Genomic DNA, 21,878 nt, shown 5'->3' on the forward strand with positions numbered 1-21,878 from the left:
CACACAGAGTGAAGAAACAGTGACCTGGAGCTAAGTCCCAAGCAGAAGGAGGTGCTAAGATTTAGAGGCTCAGCTGTGTAGCAGGGCACTGAGAGCTATTTCTTCTTCTGTGCATCAATATGAGTGAGAGCTGGTCAGGCAAGGCCGAGTGCTCCCGAATAAAACACACCACTGTCAAGAACCAGCCATTTATGACCCAGCAAATGGGATTTTTTTTTCTGTTTTTGTTTGAAATATTAATGTTTCTATCTTGGTATACTTGCAAAGAAAACAGTTTTCAGGCTCTTTAGTGTAACTGGGTTGAGGTCTGAGCCCTGAGCCCAGCCCAGCGGTCCAGACGGCAACCTGGAGACACAAAGACAATCAACCCTGCTCACAAACATTCACACCTACAGGAAGGGTTAAAACAGAACATAAATGTTTTGGACTTTGGAAAAGAAACCTGAACACCAAAGGGAAAAAAAACAAAACAAAACACACACACATGTTGTCATGTTGCAATCTATGACTTACATGACGGACACACAGTAGCACATAATAGTGAAATGGAAGTGGTGCATGTTTTTCTCTTTTTAAATTTTTTTATTTTATTGTGCCATGCAACTTTGTTTTAGTGCAACTGTATCATTTTGGTTCTCTTGTATATCTTTCTTGTTCCTTCTGTACATTCTTGCGTTATTCATTATTTAGCTTCTTTGCTGTCACGCTGACTTATAAATATATTGAAATTCCTTAAATAATTAAATTTTTCCACATGAAAAGTTCAAAGTATATTTATTGGATATTTTATCTGGTAGGCCAATGCAAATTAGAACATAACTGAACAGTACAGAAAATGATAAAAGTTTGGGGTTTTTTTGCTTTATTTACAATAAACATTCTTATTAAAGGAGTGTGGCAGCCTGGCTGAAGGTTAGGATTGGTTAGCAGAGCAACATCTGACTGAACCACCAACTTCTGGAATCACATGCTCTGGGTTAATGAGACCACAGTGGACATTCTGTCCATATTCCACAGTTTGGGAAATAAACTCTGCAGATCAACACAAACACCTCACACCAACTGTACGGCGCAGAGGTGGAGATGATTGTGGTTTGTTCTGTAGCCACAGGCTCCAGTATCCTTAAAGACACTGAATGACTAAAGTATTCTGCAGTCATACTGAAGTTGGACTGAAAAAGACTAGTCCAAGCAATGGATGAATATTGTATGAAGAGAAGTGGAACGATGTTCCACAACAATGTGTGAGACATTCCAGAACACAGCTGCTTCAGGTGATTATTACTGCTACAAATTGCACTTCTAGATTGCTGGAGTGTAGATTATTTTTCACAATCTGCTCCGATTTTGGCTTTGTTACTATAAAGTAATTCAAAAAGAAGGACTGTGTTGTGTGTGTGTGTGTTTTCCTTTGCTCTCTTGAGGTTAGACTGAAGTGTTTGATCTGCAAAAATCCAGTGGCTTCAAATGTCACATTGCAAGTTTTATTGAGATATTATGTGACACACCTACACGAACCAGTGCACTGTTTGTAAAGGACACACAGTTCTTTAAAGCATAAAACATGTACTGTTATGAACATTTCTTCTTATTTTTGTTCATCAATGCTTTATTGATGAACAGCATTCAGCAAAGAGTTGTGTTTCTCTGTTTTTTCACTACAGGTTCCTAAAAATCTACTATAACAACATTAGAGTGGAAAAGCGGAGGCTAGACACAACAGCGGTACAGGTACTGGTGATGCCTGTACCGCATCACCAGTGCGGTACAGGCACTGGTGATGCCAGTGCCTGTACCTAGTAACCTTGCCTAGTAACCTTGTTCTCAGTGGGTCTACTATGAACTGCATTCCTTCATTTAAATCATTAATCAAAGGGACACAGATCCTGTGGCTCTTTTTTCTGTCTAGTTAATCCCTGCTTTTCCATTCTAATATATTTTTTAAATAAGTAGTTTACTCTCATGAAGTATGACAGAATATGATCAAACAAAAACAGTCTTGTGCTTATTGATATTATTTATGTGAGCCATGTAACAAGATTGAATTAAAGCAGACTACAAATATATTGTAGAACAATCTTTTTAATCATCTGTTGAAACTCATAAATAATTTTACCCTTGTGGATACAAATGGAGGCACTGGCAGAATGAAACATCCTGGAGAAGAGCGTGCCATTTTGTACCAAACACTCTGATATGAAATGACCAAAACTGCAAAAGGATAAAATGATAAAAAAGTTTTCTAGAGGAAGTCAAATCACCCCAAAAGGTTATCTGAGGAAACCAGCAAGTGGCTGACCAACTTTAAAATTTTAAAGACCAGTGACAATGTACATTTTGCAATGAACGAGGTCAGTCAGTACCAAACTCCCTCATGGGGCAGCACACCCACCTTTCACTCTTGCAGCAAGTAGCACAAGTGCATCTTATGTAAAAAAAAAAAAAATAGAGGGGGAACAGCAAAAAGCAAACAAGACATTACCAGAGTGGCAAGTAGTGCATATAATACAGAAGTTGATTTAGTTCAGAGAATCTTAGTGTTTACTGTCCCCTTGAGAGGTTATGTACTTTTATGTCACAGTAAGGCCCTGGGCAATCGACTTGTTTAATAAAATAACTGGCTAAAAATAAAACAGCAAAACATGTCTGGTCTAGAACAGTTATCAAGTTCATAATGCTACCATAGGTAATAAGTCTGGTGCAAGGATGGAAGTCATTGTGTGCAAGTAGTGTGTTGTGTGTAATAGACTTGATTTGACAATGAATAACTTAAAAAATGCCAAAGTCAACAATTAACAAAACTAATAATTTAAATACACATTACCAAGTCAGGGCACCACCTAATTATCATGAAATAATAACCAATTACTGCTCAGTCTCAGTAATTGGTGTATGAAGATGTGCCTGATAAGGCTTAGCTCATAAATAATAATAGATGAAAGATTAGGTTTCACACTGATGTTTTCAAACAGACACATAGAGAATAAACACAAACAACTTGTTTCCAAAATATAAGAATATCTTAACAAAAATACACCAACTTCCAGATAACATTTTTTTCAGTCAACAAATGAAGGTAGTTGCATTCTCAATTAAACTATTGGAAAAGAATCAAGACTAATGAAATACCAAAAATAACAATAAAAATGTAAAAAGAATAAAACCAGTAACCAATAAAAGGATGAAATGTTATCCCAGTATGACATCAATGTGTTTACTTAAAAACCAGGTTTTGCCTTGAAGAATTTTGAATGAGGCTAAATTAGCTAATAACTAAGATTAGTTTAAGACTAAATTATCTCCTCTTCACTCCCAGTTAGTGTTTGTGTGCCAGTATTCTGGCAACTTTTACCAATTCAACCTGGAAAACCATTTGTTATTAGCTGACTTGTTGCAGTGGTTCTTTTTATCTATATAAATTTTGGAGGTAGTAGGATAGTAGTAGGAGCACCAGTCTGTGCTCTGTAGTGCAGACTGGTGAAATGATCAACAGACCATCAAAAGGTGCATCAAAATCCACACTAAACTTCTCCCAAAATAAACAAGATGTGAGATGTTTCAAAACATGTTGCATCTGTATTACAGCAGCAGCAGCAGATGTTGCAGCTAGCTCTACAGCTCTTTCAGACTGTAATCATCTGGGATGCAATTGTGTTAAATGGACTCTGGCCCGTACCCAAAGATTTCTTTCCAGAGCTCCCAGTGAGCCACTGACACTTCAAAATGACGACGAGCACTGACCTGGAAAAGCTCAAACCAGCAAATACACAGGGGAGCTCAATATGTCTGACAACTTCTGCATGAAAGGACAAGTGTTTCCATCCATTTTCCCAGCATGACCTCATACTGGAAGGACGACCACATTGCATTTCTCCAGAAATGAATGAAGGACGCACAATAAAGAAGGCACCGAAGAGAAAGTTATAAAGCAGAAACAGTGGAGCAGAGAGTATTTTTACAAGAGTTAACTCTTGTGTGTGGATCTTCAGGAGTACAATAGCATTTAGTAATGTGCTTGGATTTTTCAGCTTTACTAGCTCTATTTTCAATCAAATATTTTACTTTTTTTGGGGTGGGGGGTGGGGGGGCAGGTTTCCAAGAATAAATCTGCAAATGAGTAAATCTGTAAACACTGAGGCTCAAGTAGGGTCCACAGTAAAGTGTGGACCCTACCTCACTCTTTCAGTGTTCATGACTCTGTTACATTTCCTTCACAATAACTGATTTGTAGAAAGATATAAATGGTTGCTAACCTTTAGTTGATGTGTGGTACTCCAGGAGTGTTCACAAACCAAAACCCTGATTTGTTAAACTCCTAGTCTATGCTACTAATAGACTCTAGTATTGACCATCTGACTTAATATATCATATGCGTATACGATGTAAATATTAAGAGAAGTAAACACATTTAAATTAGCCTGGTGCTGATACCACACTTAAGGAAAGCTAATTCTTTGTTTTGCATTTGGTCTTTACTTTTATCCTGCACCTTTTACTTGTGACCACCATTGAATCTAAAATATTTTAATCAGTAGCTCTCTTGCATATATTCAAATTACCTTAAGTGACTCTCTGCTTTGCACAGAGTGCGGGCTACATGCTTCAGTATGGGACACTCGTTTGTGAAGAGATGTTTTCTCTAATTTCCCATGAGGGTTGTGTTGCATAATGTAAACACCAGCCTGGTAAGAGTGTGTGAGAACATCCATTTATATAGTCTTGTTTGTATTAGGTTCTTGTCTTTGGATGAATATTAAAACACTGCATGAATAAAGTTTTGTATGGTGCACATAAGTTCAAGGGACATAAATACTTTTGCAAGGAACTTGATAATATAAGAACATCAGGATTAGCTCAAGTCTTCTTTTTTATGTCAAATTATCAAATTATTAAAAGTCAGTTTTATTGACATTCACATTTTTTAAAATCTCCATTTAGACAACTTGACCCTTCTGCTTCTCTTCTGAAAGATGTTTGAGTTATCACCAGAACAATTACCCTGGAAAATCCTTTACTAACAACATTAGACAGAATTACCGTAACAATGAGCAGGATTCCCTTGAGGAGGGTGAACAACGAGGTGATGGGCTGAATGACTGTGTGGCCAAGTAAGATGGCCAGAGACAGAATCCAGGTGAAGGCGGGGATCACATAAAAGTGTCTGTGGAGACATGGAAACACATGGAGAAATCTTACCTGTTAGCTTTAATAAATCACACGTCTGCTTTCATCGAGGGAGAAATATTTAACCTAACATGCTGTCACCATGGAGATCCAACAAACGGTATCCTTCTAAAACACATCTCGGCATCTTTGTTCAACGACTATTTTTTTTTTTTTTAAAGAATAAATTGTTGATTCGTTTTACGTCTGTCTGGAGTGACACATTTAAATGAGTGCCGAATTGTTTGAGTTGCACTCAGGTAGGTTGGTACGTTCATGCTGTTCAAATAGCAGCTCTGTTTTTTTAAGTAATTCTGACATTTTGACAGAAGCTAATACTTTAAAGCTAAGAAACCCAATGGACAATTCAATTTCAACATTTGAAAAACAGCTGCTAATGTTTAGTCAGATTATATAAATTGTTTGATGATCTGAAATATTCAATTGCACAAAAGAGCCATAAAAAGACCCTACATGGGAGCAAATAGGTCCAACATGTTTCTACAAAGATCAACAAGGTGTTGATCAAGATCAACATGAAATATGAAGTAGAGAAAAAAATATTAAAAAGTAATGCGGGCGGTATTAACAAGAGCCAAATTACTAAGTTCACCATCTGTAGAGATAAGGCTGAGCTTGGTTTCATCTTAATTAAACACATGAGATTTAACTGATATTTGCGGGTTAAAGATAGTTTTCTAATCCTCTTATATTTTAGGCTCGAGGGAAAATCCAGACTTTTTGAATTCTAAAACTCGCTTAAACTAAGGCTAAATCACAATGAAGTGAATGCTGAGGTGAAATGACTCAGTAAGGCTGTAAATCCTCAGCAGCTCAGTGGGGTTTGTGTCCAAGGCGCCCACCACCCTGCGAAGGCCATTCTGCACACAAACCTGCAGCACTCTATTGACTGCAGCATCCTGGAAGAAGGGGGAAGATGGTTTATCCAAAGGAGGCCTCCCAAGATTTTTTTCACTCCACTAACCCTGCCTTCCTACTCCCACAACAAATCGCTGCATCTCCCCTGGCGCTGAGCGTGCTGATAATGAAGCACCCAAGCGTGCCAATGAAGCAGTCCGACCGTCCCGCAGAGTGTGAATAATATTATTTGGGTAAAGGATTTACTGGGGCATGACAAAATAAATTAGCCCTGTTAACTGATAAAGGTAATTATAGGCCTGGGAGGGAAAGAGGAGGTGTGAATTGAGGGGAGAGACAGCAATCACCAGAAGAGACCCAAATAATCCAACTGTGAGTTTAAACAGTACAGCATTCTGGCTTTTACTCTACTTCTGTGCAGTATTCTTTCAGTTTAATCACTGTAAGCAACATTAACTACTGTGAGTAATGCATTGCAGAAAAGAAAGAAAAGCTCAGTAAGCCAACAGAGGGAGCAACCTAAACAAATATCTGATTCTGTTCTTATTCCCATACAGTAAAAAAATATCCCTGTCCTTTCACACAGCACTGCATCAAACGATCCAAACCCCATGAACAACCTGCTTACCCCCTCGTCTGTGGGGACGCTGCACCAAGAACCACTGACGGAAACAACACCAAAACCTCTGAGGAAACTGAGCGCAACTTCCTTCTTCACAAAATGGAGCCAAAAATGGAGTGTTCTGAGATACTGGAGGTAGTAGGATTTCTCTTGTGTCTTTGGTAAAAGACCAGAAGTCATTTCTCCCAGTAGCGCTGGACTCGCACATTTGTTTTAATTGTATTTACCCAGAATGCCCTGCGCTGTAGATCACTTTCTGCTTTTGGAGAGCTCTCGGGTTTAAATATGCATTTGAACCACACCAGAGTTCACTTCAACTGAACCGAGAACCAAGGTGTGTAGACGGACCAGAGTTTGCGTTTTTGGTTTGATTTCACATTCATAGCTCCCTGAACAAACCGGAATTTCTGGATAAATAAACTGGAGTACAACTAACATGGACTAAACAGAGCTGGTGTGAACACAGCCTAAGTTGATGGTTTGAATCAGGAAAAATGGGGAAGCATAAGGATTGAACTCCATCAAGGGTTGAAGATCCTTTACATCTCTTCCAAAGTTCACCTGGAGGAAAATGCATCTAAACTCATGAATGTAGTTGAAAAGTAAAAGATGAAAAGCAGCATCACCTAAAAACCTCATCAAGATGTGGAGCAGCAGGTTTCCGACAACAGATTCAAAGAAAGTAAGCCCTAATCCACCCGAATACAGGCTGACCCAGCTGGCTGCAGGATGCTGGAACATGTACAATGATTTGTTTTTTTCCATAACTAAAATAAAGATGTCAGATCTAATTCTATGGATGTCAAGCAGTGATATTTCAGTCGGGCAGGGTATGTATATGCGAGCAGAAGCTCTTTATGTTCATGTATAATTCCTACAAAAGACAACTTTTAACGACCAGGTTTAACTTGTTCTGATGTCTAGTTTAGTCTTTGAGACGGTTTCATGCCTGCCCATTTGACAAACAGGGTTCCATCCAGATACATTTGATGTAGCCGAGTGTCTTTAAACTTTGACATGAAAGCAGTTCTTTCTGTCAACATCTGAAGCAGTAGGGTCTGTATGTAGCATACGACACAGTCATTTGCTTTGCCCAAATTTAGCATCTAATTTCAGCATCAAACATGTCTCTGATGGTTATCTTCAAACACTTTTTGAAGTGCCTAAGTTCCTGTTCTACAGCAACAACTCACAGAACACACATTTACAGCAACATGACATTCAAAGTAACACCCGCTAATTAAAGGCCATTAGCACAGAGATGAGATGCAGATTTGCTTTTTTCCCATCATAATGGAAAATAAAATAAAACCTCAACGGTATAGTTTCCTCCCATCTCTAAAGTTTTCCAAAAGGTCATTTACTGAGTTTTACAAGCAATTTCATGCAACTGCTCAGAGCATTACTCCTTACTGGAATATCATCATCATATCTAAAAAAAGCTAAGGTCATATCTAAGGTTGTGTTGTCTTTTTAGAATTCTAAGAAAACTCCTGTTATTATTTGCAATGGGATCTTTGCAATATATAATTGTATACTTGTTTTGAACAACCAAGGAACCAAAATGTAGTGAGAGGAACTCACTACATTAACTCTTCTCCTGGTGAAGAGTTAATCAACTTTCATTTGACCACAGAAATGATTAACTCCAATATGGTTTCACCATCCTCTCAATGTAAATACATCTTTAATATAATATACACAACTTATAGAGAATAAAGGATATAACAAAGCAGGCCTGTCTGCTCCACTATCAAAGTCCTAATCCCAGGCGGAAAACGTTTTTAATTTCCACCCATATGTTGGAACGAGCGAAAGCACACAGTGATGAGAAAGTCCTAAAGTTTAAAAACATGTCCCTTAAAACTTTGTAGCAGCACTGAGGAAATATTTCCCACATCTGTTCACACATGCAGGCTCTAAAAGTCTATTTTTACTGTGACAACAAATTCTCCTTTCCCTTTCATACAGAGAGAAAATGACGTGAAATAATTTTTAGATGGATTAAAATTTTTCTTTTATGACATTTTTGCCTCATATCTGACTTTCTACAAAGAATTAAACTTTAAACAGCAACCCTATCTATTTTTAAAGATGCTGCCTTATGTATTTTATAGCACAGTCAAGTAGCAACAACCCTCTTCAGCACATCATCAAAACAATGCTTCTCTGTGATGCTATTTACATCTGTTCTTAGGAGCGTTTCACTGAAAAGCAGTTTGTATGATAAGCTCAGCAGATGTGCAGTTCCAGTAGGTGTGCTGCTAATTGCTGGTACCAGTAGTCTGAAGGAGCCGAGTGGGGAAAACGCAGGGGAGGACTGCTAAGTGTAGTGGAAGCTCAGTGGCGAACAGCAGCTTTAAGGTGGAACTTTGGTTAAATAGGCGGGGCATTGTGAGATCAGCGTTTTGCACAGCTTGGTAGCTGTCAATGGAAATTCAAGGATTACTCAAATATGCATGAACAAATTAAAACAACACTCCAGGTATCTTTTGATGAGGGAATGACATTATAACATGATACAAAAAAACAAAAGTCAATTTTACATAATTTCCAATTTTCAAACATTCCAGTCTTATTATGGTAAAGGTTCTGAAATAAATGCATTCAATTTCCAATTTAATTCATGTGTATTGCACTCATTCCCAACAAATGTACTTTACTGAAAAATGATTTTAATTCAATCACACATACATTGCCATTGATCCTAGTCATCAAAAGGTATGCCCAATTAATTATTCAAAGTAGGCTGACTAATTAAATTGAAATAAAATTGAACATATAGTTTAGTCCTTTCATGCATAAAGTTGTTCATTAACCAGCTTGGATGCAATACTTAGTATGGTATTATAGATCCATCTATAAACATTAATATTTTGAGAAGTTCAAGTTCTTTACAATTTAAAAATGACATTTTTTAAACTATCACTCAAAGAAATAGAAGAAAAAGATCAGACAATAGGTTAATGGCAGTCATTAATGATGAAATATCTTCATATCACCGAGACATAGCTTAACATTACCATGGAATTGATATTTTATATTATCTTCCATATTGCTAGCAGGATATATTTATCCAAAGTAGTCTGATAGTAAAACAATAGATGAAGTGCCTTCTGACATTCAGAGTCTTAAAGGTCCACTATTATGCAAAATTCACTTTTTGTATGTTTCTATCCTTCCAGGGTATCTCCTGCTTCTAGAAATAGTCCAAGAGCAAAAAAAGGAAACCAGCAGAGAGATGTATTTTTGGGAATAAGTAAATGTTCTGCTAGTGTCTGGTTCAAAGTTCTTGCATTACAATTTTTTTACCTGGCAAGCCCAAGCCAAGCCCAATCTCTCACCTGGCAAGCTAAGTTTGTTCTGCTGGTTTTATCGCTGTACAATGGCTGCTGGAAAATTTTAATATTTTGCTGTCGGCTGCCATGCAGGGCATGTGACATTACATTTTCCTCCAGTCACATAGAACAGAGTTACACAGCTTCATCTCATTTTTGCTTGGAATATCCCTGCAATGTTGCCAAAGGAAGTTTAAGATTGTTTCACAACTATTCTGTATTTTCCTAATCAATTTTCCTAATGCACTCCTGATTCCAATAATAGATGCATTTTGTGTTTCAAAATCAACCAAAAATGTTTACAGAAAAAATGTAGGGGTGCACCAACAATTTGCCTTGGCTATTCCTTCGTTTTGGGAGATTGGCGATCAGCTGATGCATGAGAAATCAATCTTATCCCCTGATCTTCTCTACCTCTGATAAGGTCTGAAATCAGCCACTGTTCCCTTTTGCTCTGCAAAAGAGAGAACAGACTGACCGGCCCGCCCTTCGAGTCATGTCTTCACCTGGGCAGTTAACTATAGTCACCACACTGCTGCCAACCTAGCGGTTTTGTTGCTATGCTAAGCAACTTTTCAGACAGCAAAAACATAAACAAAAAAATGGTACTGACCAAAATCTGAATGAGTGGGTCAGGCTTTTTTTAAGATCAGCAATCGGCCAGAAAACTGCAGTCCACCACTAATAAGATGTACATTTCTTTGTAATTGAAAACCTCCAGTGAACCACAGAACTCTACCTATTTTTACCCTGCACGGCTGCTTACAAAATTTCAAAAGTACATGTGCTGCTTTAGCTGATTATGTAACACTAAACTGGAAAATAAATTCTATTAGAGATTTAAGAGGATGCTGATTAAGTGACTACAGTTTGGTTTTGGGTTTCATAAAATGCTACTTAAGTTCAGCCAGTACACATTATTCACATCGTTCTTAAATTCAACTCACCTGATACCAAGAAGAGCAGCAAAAGCCTCACTGCCAGCCAACACATAGCTAATCCCAATTGATATACTGTAAGTAAAAACAAAACAACAATCAGGACAGATTGAAAGAAAATAGAGAAATATATAGGAGAATGATTAGGTATCAAAGCCTTTAGAAAAGACTCCTTCATTGAACAAAACAGATTTTGCATGATCAAAGTGTCTGAAAGATATGAAGAGTTACGAGGTTTAGTTTTAAAATCACTTTCTGTTTGTAAAGCAATCCCTTTATCCTCCACAACTGTTCCAGTTTAGGTTTTTCAAAACAAAGGATGCCTTTGGGATCAGCGTTGGGATCTTCTCTTCATGTGCTCCTCGAACATCACACTCTGAGAAGCAGCATTTCCAAAACAACACGCATGTCTTCATAAAGAGGATCGGCGTGACAAGTATCAGAGAGGAATGCTTTTACAGTTGGTTTCAAGACAGGTTTCAACAATTGTTCCCTCCTTACACGTTAAAGCTCCTGTAATCTCTTAACAGTTGGTTACTAAGACTGTAGATCTATTGCTGGTTTCTCCACACACCTAAGGGCTGAAGTACACCCAAGCTTTTGATTCTGCTCACTTTCAAACCATTCAAAGGAGATACCAAACAGACGTAGGAAGAGCCGTTTTCAATCTAGAAGAAAAAAAAACAATCTGCATCTACAAACCAAAGACCTTTGAAAAGAAGAAGTTATTGCAAAAGTTTGAATTTATTGCTAATTTGAACTAAGTTATACTTTGTCAAAATAATTAATACAGGAAGAAGGAAAGAAAATGTGTATGCCTAATTATTTTTTCATTGTAGCAATCATTCTTGTTTATTCCTCATTAATAGGTGCCACAGTTATAAGGAAAATTCTTCTATGGGCTGAGCAGCAGAGTTGTGTGTGGGAGTTGTGCCCAGTAAAAACCTGCTAAATCGTCTCTGTCAATGCCAGACAGCTTAATCTGCTAAATACTCATGTTTGGTTTGATTTACTAAATTGGATGGAAGAAGTTTGATGAAACAAGACGTACTGCCAATTTAATTATTTGTCTAATACAGTAGTGTGTGTAAGAACTATTGGGATTAGCTCTGACATCCCAGATGACAGAGTTCTATCCCAACAGTTTGAGATGTGGGACGATTGCTGGTTGTAGAATCTCTTCTTATTACTATCAACCTTCCAGGGCACTCAGGTCTTCTGGTTCTGGTCTACTCTGCTCTCCACTCTTCCAGAAAACTGCTTAACAGCTGAAACACTAAGACCCTTCAAATCAAGGCTACAAACACACCTGCGTTCCAGCTGTTTGTAGTTTTCTGCAAGTTCGATACAGATTAGTGGTGCTTAGAAGCTGAATGCTGCTTCTCCACATTTGGTTCTGGTCATGTAAATAAAACGGAATCAACAAATATTCAGACAGACTTGTATCAGAAACCTGTTGATGGGTACATAAAACAATGTGCCTTCAAGTTGTAATGCTTTATTAGACGTTTAAACAAATATGAATGAAACTGTATGTTTTATTCAAGGTATAATTTTGACCATGTGAGAATACCAATCCATATAAATATACTTTGTTAGATGTAAATGCATATAATCTTTTATGTAGGAAGATTTCACTGGAGAAGAACAGTTGAAGTCCCAAAAAAACAAGAATAACACTTGTCTGACATTTTTTCCGACCCACATGGGCCTTAAAATGTCCTTCAGTGAGCCGTTCCAATTTGCAGCCTAATCGGATGTCACAGCTGGATCCGAGGGGAATTATCTGGCCTCCCAATCTTTATCTCCACCCACAGGTTGACATTGTGCCTTATTCACTGTGTCTCAGAGTAACTTCATATTTGACCTCTCCTTGTTCAGACTACAAAATAGAGTGAAGTCCTGTTTGGGCAGTAACTAGAGTCTTGCACATTTAATCACATTTTTCAGTCAACTAGAGACTTCACCCTTCATAGTATATGTTTACATTTTAATCAGTTGGCTTTACCAAGCAGCCTCAAGTTAATCATAAAGACACCAGCCCTTGAGGACTGAATTTATACACCCCTGGTTTAAAATCAAATATGAAATAGCCTTTTTGATAACGGGAAAGTTTTATATTTAACCTGCTGTCACATTATTTATCTTGTCATGTATGCTGGCTTAACAAAAAAATAAATGTTAAGTGGTTTTAAAAATGGGAAAATGAAGGGGACTGTGCAGATGGACATGTGAATCATATCCTCCAATGTACAGGACTGTGAGATACATTGGGATCAAAGATGGTGGGAAGATTTTTATTTTATTTTTTAAAAATTACACTCTCATTTTGTTGTTTTGAGAAACAACTGACCTAGAGATGAAGGCTTGGGAATAAAATGTTAATGCTCCATAAGTGCTTAAAACAGAAGTTGTCAAATAATTATTTGTCAAATGAATCGAAAGTAAGTCATGTTTCACTTTCAAGTATCTAGAAACCACAGGTGAATAAAGCACCTGTAAACCGTAAAATTAGATTGATGAATGTTATTATTGCATCATTCTACAATTTAGCTGCAGTTGCATCAGTTCTGCAGCAGAGCTACACAGACCATCTGAGAGCTGCAGCCTCCCTTAGCTGATGAACATTACATATATTCTACAGCCTTATTTTCATGGCATAATACTTTCCTATGTCATTGACAGGAAAGGTGGCCAGGCAATAGAATAATGAAGGTATTAGAGCAACCTGTTTTTGTGTGGCTCTGACTGCCTGCAGTGATCCATGTAAAGAAAAAAAACAAATGAATTTTAAGTTGTTTTATCCAAGCTTCTATTGTAATGAAAATGTAATGGTAATCAGGCACAGATCTTGAATTTCACGTGTAACAAAAACTAGACCCTTTTCAACAATCCACAGTTTCTCTGCTAGACATGAATGACTGTTCTTCCCTGCTCTTGTTCGGAGCTAGCATTATCCTAGTCACTGCTCATTAGAAAATGATCAGCTTGTGATCCTGTTGCTTTGTTTTGGTCTGCCTGTAGTGCATGTTGATCGGTATTTCAGTGAAGCATCTTCAAGGTGTGCAACATCTAAAGATCACTCTATAGTTCCCTAATTCACAACTTCTCTCAATGATAACATATTATTTGTGATAATAGAAGGAATGAACTTTGTAATTAGTTTTGTCTTCTAGAGTTGAAATCTTTAGCATTGCTACATTGATGAACTTATGGTTTATGCTGTTTTACTTCTGCCTCCAGGACAAAATGTGTGATGATCCTCCAGTTTGGTTTTAAAATATTTTCTTTTATATCAAAATTTAATCTTGTCCAAGTGATTTTTTTCTTTGCATGCAATATTCACAATAACCTGTGTGGGTTCTTTAACATTAGGTCATGTATAAATATTAAATTAATCTAGTTTTGAGTTTTAATCTAGTCGCCTCTTAATGTACTGAAATTTTGCTTTCACAACTGTGAAATATCACAAATCAATACACTAAAGCTTTAGGTACACATCGTCCATCACTACTCCAAAGACATTACATGAAAACAGGCACTCGTTACTAATTATGTAAATTTTCATTCTTTGTTCTGAAACAAAATGCTTTGGTATTATGAACACATGAAGTTTATGAGTCCCTGTCATTGTGTAGAGTCGTGCCAACAGACCAAGGCACAGCAAGGGTAAAGGATGCAGGTCATGTTCTGGGTGGCGTTTGTGTGTTAGTGCGATTGAGCCTCTGCATTGATCGACCACTAAGCCCCCTTGAACACAATGAAGGAAGTATTGATTGGCCAGGTGTTTCAAAGCCTCTCACACCCTGATAACAGGACCTTCCACCCATGTTGTTAAAAGCCTTGCGCCCCTCCTCTACGGACTTACACTCTCCTGCAAACAAACTGGTCAATGCTGCAAGCATTAACTTTGAATAATACAAGATCTATAGCTTTTTCTTTAAAAACAAAGTTACAATCTGGATTCAATAAGTAAATGGCTATAGCCGCATACTAATTTACTATTTTAAAGTACGGTTGTCTCTTCTGGAAGCCACACTGAACTCAAGGTCAAACAACAGATCTGAAAACAGGGGGATCACTTTAAAAAATTACAGAGCCTCAGGAATTGCTGTAATAAATCATATTTTATCAGTGTTTGGCTCAGTTTGGTTTGTAACTCACTATTTCAGCTCTGTGCAGTAGAAGGCCAGGCAGTAAAGCCCTAACCTCAAGGACGGTTTTTACACAAGTCCGTCCTAGCTCTGTTAACAATCTGCAACAGTGGAGATTAAATGACTTGGCAAGTTTCATTCCAACAATAATGCAGTGAACATTTTAGTAGATCGCAAAGTGTTCAAAAGCAAAAGTAGCCTGTAGGAAATGCTACTGTATGATAAGGTAATTTAATTTGCAGGGGAGACCAGGGTGTACAGATAAGCCTGTGATGTTGTTCTTAGGTTAATGTTGACGAAAAGAGGTTGTGAAAAGTGATTTTCAGGGAACAAAAGAAAAGTTTCAAATCATGAGGAAGCAAAGGAATACAGAAAAAAGAAGTTCAAGGAGAAAGGAAAAGGCTGCAGTGTATGTATTAAAATAGCCTGGCAACGAAAAAAAGAAAGAAAACAGTCTGGGACATATGCAAATGTAAAAATAACTATCTAACCTGCTGTCATTATGTCTTTATTTCAAGGGAATCTCTTTCACTGTTAATACATTATAACACAATCTGTGAGAAAACACTGTTGGGGTGCACGCACTCACACACTTCACACATAACACAGTTGTCACGACCTCTTGTTAAAAATAAATGTACATTTCATTATCTTAAATCCTTATGATATGTTTTTGGAATGTGTCATTTTATGTAGAAACAAAAAAAAACATCAAAACATACATATGAAAGTCAACAATGTCTCCGTTCAGTTGTTAGTGGGAGCAGCTTTGGGAGAAATTACAGGTTTTAGTCATCTTGGCTTTGACTCAAAGTTGTGCAGGTTAGATTTGGGTGGTTTATTCTGCATCTGTGATCAGTTACACCAGAAATACACATTTATATTCTCACCTCCTAAAAAGCTTTGGATGCTTCCAGACTTACTCCCTTTATGTCAACTTCCTCCATTTGACATCCACCGCCTGCAGTTCCCGAACTTCACATATGAATTTAGTCTGGAAGTTTAGTTTTTAATGTGGGATTAGAGAAGTGATCACTAAGTATACATGTGGCTTCCTAATTGTTATTTCAGTTCTGGAAATCAAATTAAATGCATACTCGTGTTTCAGTAAATAGAAAAGAAATTACATCAGGGTAAAATAAAATAGAAAGGACATAGAAAGGATGTTACAAATGCTTTCAAACTCCTTAAACATTTTCACACATATCCATTCAACTATGCACTGCTTTGTTGCCATTTTGCATGAATTCCAATAAAATGTGGAATTAGTTATTTCTAAGTGTCAAAATGTAAAAAAGATTAAATATGCTTGAATATTGTTATCAAGCACTTTGCATCCCAAGGAAAACAGAATAAAGATCAATAAACTCAGCCACTCGCTTCCTTCCCACGCACAGCGTTACTCCACTTTTATTATGTAAATGATTCAACTTCATGACATGGAAAGATGATTGCCATGGTAACTTACAATTGGAAGAGGAGAATGCAGTTGAAAGCATGGCTCATGGGCCGGGAGAGGAAGAGGCAGCCAAGCAGATGAAGGTTGGGTTGCAGGTCCTCAGCTTGGTCACACAGAGCTGGTGAGCTGGACTGTAGTAAACCAGTATCTGTGAGATACAAATGGGTTCATGAGGACAGACAAACTGCTACAATATATGTCAATGTGGTTCTTTTAAAAGTGTCCCATCATCATGGAGCTGAATGTGTCACACATTCTTCCAATCAACATGTCAGTGACTTCTTTTGGTTTAAGTTCACGTGGTCAGTTAAGGTCAGAGTTATTAGTTCCCTAATGAAATCACACAGAACTCTTAACATTTTCACGGAAATTACCATAATAAAAGCTGTTCACACCTTTATTGGTTCCAAAACAAAATCTCCACAAAGTTTGATCAGTATTATATTGATGTGCTCAAGAAAAGAAAAACAATGAGAAGGCTAAAATAATTAGCTTTTTTTACTACCAATACAAATTTGAACATTCAATTAACTTTCACTGGTCAATTGAGAGATCAGTTACCACTGGACCTTAAAAAAAAAGAGAGAGAGACTGGTAAGGTCAGTGGTACTTCAAACACCTGGACCACTCTACCGCGTTTAGTAAAAAATAAATTATATGAGCCTCTGTAAAAAGGACAGTAGACATTTGTCATGAGAGTGAAGGCTACATTACTATTTCTGAACCTTACATGTTGTCTGAACAGCAGTACAATGCATCATTGGAAAGCACCAGGACACAAACCTTGGGTGTGACCATGAGCACAAAATTTCAAAAATGTTCTAAAGAAAAATAATCAGAGAGGTTAACAAGTATCCCTGGGTATAATCTAACGCGTTGCTATTTCAAATACAGTAGTCAGACCACAGTTACTTATCCAAAACACTTTGCGTTTCTTTTGTAATTTAATTTTATTTCCTCTACGTGTCTTGGGGAGTGACCAGCGTTTCTATGCAACAGTATCAGCAGCGACAGAAACATAAACAATGGAGGGAAGCGGGAGATTATTACTGGAAAAACAGGAACTATTTTGAGTTTCTGTCACCAAGTTCGATTATTATAAACGACTTTGGGCTTGTTTTTTTCTAAAGTCGCTTACAGATTCAATGAGTCGCGGGTTTGCTGTTTTTGAGTTTGCAAATAAGCAGACATAAGTCTGGCATCCAGTTAGTTTTAGTCAGACTCTCCCTGTCCATCATTTCCCAGATGATCCGTCCTGCTGTGTCTTTGTTAATGTCAAGTTAATATATTACCTCTGAATTACATCGAGCTTCGCGTTGTGCTCCAGAAAACTGCAAACATTGAGACTAATTTGAACAGTGCAATGAACGTAAAAACAACCACGAATGAACGAGTCTAAAATCCTATGTACAGTTTTCCAGACAATAGAGGAACACACAAAAACGATTTACTAAAGTTTTTTTGTACTGCTGTAACCATTAAACAATCTCCCCTTCAGTTCATCCTTATAAATGGAAATACATTGTTGATGTTACCATTATAAAATAACTTGCAATTAAGAATTGGCAAAGATCAATGTAATTTTCACAACGTTGTTGTTGAAAGTAACTAAAAAAGTTACTTTTAATGTAACTTAGTTACTTTCCAAATCAAGTAATCAGTAATCTAACTAAGTTACTTTTTCAAGGAGTAATCAGTAATCTGATTAAAGTTACTTTTTCAAAGTAACTATGCCATCACTGGGCATTAAGGAGCTGTGCTGGCTTCTGGAAAAAAAAAACATTGATGCAGAAACGCACCCTATCTTGCAACCAGTTTCATCAGCATCAGCATTTGCATTGTTTCCTTATTTATTTTAAACCTTGAACAGTTCAGGTTAAGTCATCACATATAATATATTGCTTAGATTTAGAATTGCTGTGCCTTGTTATGACATCTGCGCTTTTAATGTTTTAGGATTAAGACATGTGCTGTGTTGTTTAAGTACTCTCAGAAATCCCTGACTTATTTATGCATTAGTCAGCATGAAAACTGCATATGTTTTTGCTTTTGGCAAAACATATGCAAAACATTTTACAGTTTTATCTCTCAGCCCACACTTCAAGGAAGAATGTCAAGGCCGGAACCAGAGAAAAGCAGAGGAGGTTCAGCGCTCTACCTCTGACTTGCTCTAATCATCCATGTATCTTGTGATCCAGAATAGTACAATGAACAAAACCCTTTCTGTAGCTAGAAAGATGGAGAGATGGAATGTTTTGGGTTTCTTTGGGGGTGGGGATTCCCATACTGCTCATACAACATGGGTGTCCAGAGAGCGACCCAGGGGCCATTTGCAGCCTTCTGAGTGATTCTGTGCGGCCCTCGACCACAACACAACAATGCCACAAATGTTGTTTTGTCAGCTCAAGAGGTTGATACTGACCCAAAAAACAAAAAAAAAAAAAATTAACCTCTGACATTTTCACTGATGCTATGTCTTTCAAGAAAGATAAGGACAACTTAAAGTATTCTAAAAATAGAAGCTACAACACAAATTTCTCTTCTCTTACTAACAATGTAAAAGAGGAATACAAAGGTAAAAATGATGTTTACTCAGAATACTTTGTTGCACCCACTAAGTAAACTTGGCTGTTATTATTCCTGAAACACACCAAAAAAATCCACATGAAATTGACTTAACATTTAGGACATTGATTGTAGGTTTCATTCATTTGTTATTAACAAAGCAAAACTCCAAGTTGTTTCAGATCTATAATGATTGTCAGGTCCTATTAGACCAGGGGTCGGCAACCCAAATGTTGAAAGAGCCATATTGGACCAAAAAAACAAAAAAAAAATCTGTCTGGAGCCGCAAAAATTTAAAAGCCTTATATAAGGCTTATAATGAAGGCAAAAGAGGTTTATATTAGCCTATTATCAAAATGACTAAGCATTCAAGATTAAATGTTTATTTTCCCTGCAGTGCGTCCTGGCAGTAATGATGCACCACGTGACTAATCTGCTGTACAATGGTGCTTTAAGAGTGCATTCAGACCAACCCAGAATTAGAGTCCTGAATCAGACTCTAATCCGTTTGTCTAGAAAGTTAGATTTTTTGGGGAGGTCAGAATGCAAATTTGAATTCCAAAACGGACTTAAAAAGCCATCACCAATCTGCCTCAAAACCTAGGTCTCGGTCCGGTTGAAGTGGACTCTAAAACAGTAAAAAACCTTTCTGAATGCAACCTGACTAGAGACCGTTTCAAAAGCAGGAAGTTAGCAACAGCGCAGGACATTCTGGTCAATATATTACTCTCTGCTCTGCGGGTTAATGAAGACGTTGTGTCGGTTGCCATGGCAATGTAAATGCCTGCCGACACAGAAGGCGAGAAAAAGCAGAATATAAATGGTTTAAAGTTGTTTTACTGTTTATCAGCTTAAATCAGGTAATACTTCCGAATTGGGATTGAATGCAAATGGTTCGGTCCAAGAATTCTAAAATGTCTCCTCGGCTATTTTCGGCCCACCATACACCCGTCGGTTTGTTTACCACAGCCACCTGCCGCTCAGCTGAAAGAAACATGTCACAGGCTATGACGCAAATCTTTGTTGACAGAAATGTTGAAATTTAATATTTACTCTACACATTTTTATAGCATTAGAAAATGTTAAAAATGATTGTGTCATGTTTGTCCTCCTATGGAAACCATATTAAAACAAAAAATATATTTCCCACCCCCATTTTTTTCCATTTTCAAACATTTTTGAAAAAACTCCAAAGAGCCACTAGGGCAGCACTAAAGAGCCACATGCGGCTCTAGAGCCGTGGGTTGCCGACCCCCAAATTAAACAATCAGATTTTTAAATATTGTGCATATTTTCTGTTGAGGTTGTTAAAAAAGTTCACATTTTGTGGCTCTCAACTTCACTTTAAACTTGACAGTTTTGGCCCCCCTGGCAAAAGTGCGGACACCACAGCTTCACATTGCCTATGAGGATTTCTGTGCAGCTATGCAATAATCTCTTCTTTGCCAGGTGATATGCCCCCCCACTGATCAAGCATTGCAGGACAGTATCACCTTAGCAACAAAGACAGAGTCAACAGAAAAGGCTTAAAGTGATTCCAAGACACGGGTATGATAATCAACACTACAAATTCAAACAAGAAAGGAAAATCAGCATATCAGAGGAATCACACTTCATTCTTCCACATCAACCAACCCTGACCATTTTATTCCAACCTACTGAATGAAGTAGAGAGCTCCATCTAATCATCTTAGAGGTCTGTGGTGAGAAGAAAAAAACTTAAAATGCTTTCTTTTAAATTTTTTTTTTTTACAAATTCTCAGTTAAAAATCTTAGTCTGATCCTCTGCAAACACAAACATGTCTCACCAGCTTCTGCATTTTCAAGTTCTTCTTCCTCTTCTTCATCTGGTGCGATTGGATTTTCTGGGCTCACTTGATCCATCACAATACACTCTGCGACACCTGTCTGAGTACAGCATAAAAATAGACATTAGAAAAACAACACATACTTTCTATAGACTGTAACTGATCCAGCTGGGGGCTGAGCTTAATTTTATTTATGATTTAGACCATAAATTGTTTAAACTAAAATCTTACTTTGACTAAAGGATTTACTGTTTTTTTGTTACAGATATAAGCTCTACCTTTAAGTTAACAGAAGAAAATCGCTCTGGATTTAAACAGATGTTACTGAATAATAAACCAAAACTTTAAACCAATTTAAAATGCTTAGCATTTTTCCACTACAAACCTCCATCTAAGAATTGTTGATGAAATGGAAACACCCCCCCCCCAAAAAAAAAACACGGACTAAAGGTGCACTGGTATTCTGTTTTTACCAGTTTTACTAAAAATGAAGTGGAGACAGTGTTTCTTCAGGTTTCAACAACCCAAATGTAAGTCTTTGAGACCTTATTAAGACTATTATGAATGTCATCTATAATACATGATGCAGCACCAGCAGCAGTTTTCTTGGGAGCTTTTGCCACTCCACAGATCAAAACTGTCACAATTCTGGGGTCTGTGTGTGGCTTCAGGCAGCAGCTGTGTGTTTTTCACACTGCATATGGCTCTCTAGTCTTAAGCCCCACAGGGCCAAGCTTTTTTTTGCACAGAATGCATTGAGCATCGTATAGGTTGGCAAGAAGTGAGCCAATGGTGAAAACGAACATCATACAACCAACTGGCAATACATTTGCACTTACCCGTGGTAGACTCAAAAAGACAGTTAGCAATAGCATATTAGCAGCTTGTTACCAGTAGCCTCAACTGTCTCGAAGGTGTCTGCGCATGACTAACGCTTTTGCCAGACAACTAA

General features: G+C 37.5%; 1 protein-coding gene across 2 annotated transcripts in view; it reads right to left on the reverse strand.

The window, feature by feature from the left end:
* Window positions 1-21,878, reverse strand: part of LOC116725155 (uncharacterized) — a 69,919-nt gene that overhangs the window by 39,955 nt on the left and 8,086 nt on the right. For both annotated transcript variants that reach the window (XM_032571040.1, XM_032571039.1), the window contains exons 5-8: window positions 20,927-21,026; window positions 16,563-16,701; window positions 10,950-11,015; window positions 5,038-5,161 (exon numbers count right to left, since the gene is read on the reverse strand). In XM_032571040.1, the coding sequence (XP_032426931.1) occupies window positions 5,038-5,161; window positions 10,950-11,015; window positions 16,563-16,701; window positions 20,927-21,026 (429 nt within the window). The remainder of the gene's footprint in view (window positions 1-5,037; window positions 5,162-10,949; window positions 11,016-16,562; window positions 16,702-20,926; window positions 21,027-21,878) is intronic.

The sequence above is a fragment of the Xiphophorus hellerii genome, chromosome 9 (assembly GCF_003331165.1).
Source record: "Xiphophorus hellerii strain 12219 chromosome 9, Xiphophorus_hellerii-4.1, whole genome shotgun sequence".
Lineage (NCBI taxonomy): Eukaryota > Metazoa > Chordata > Actinopteri > Cyprinodontiformes > Poeciliidae > Xiphophorus > Xiphophorus hellerii.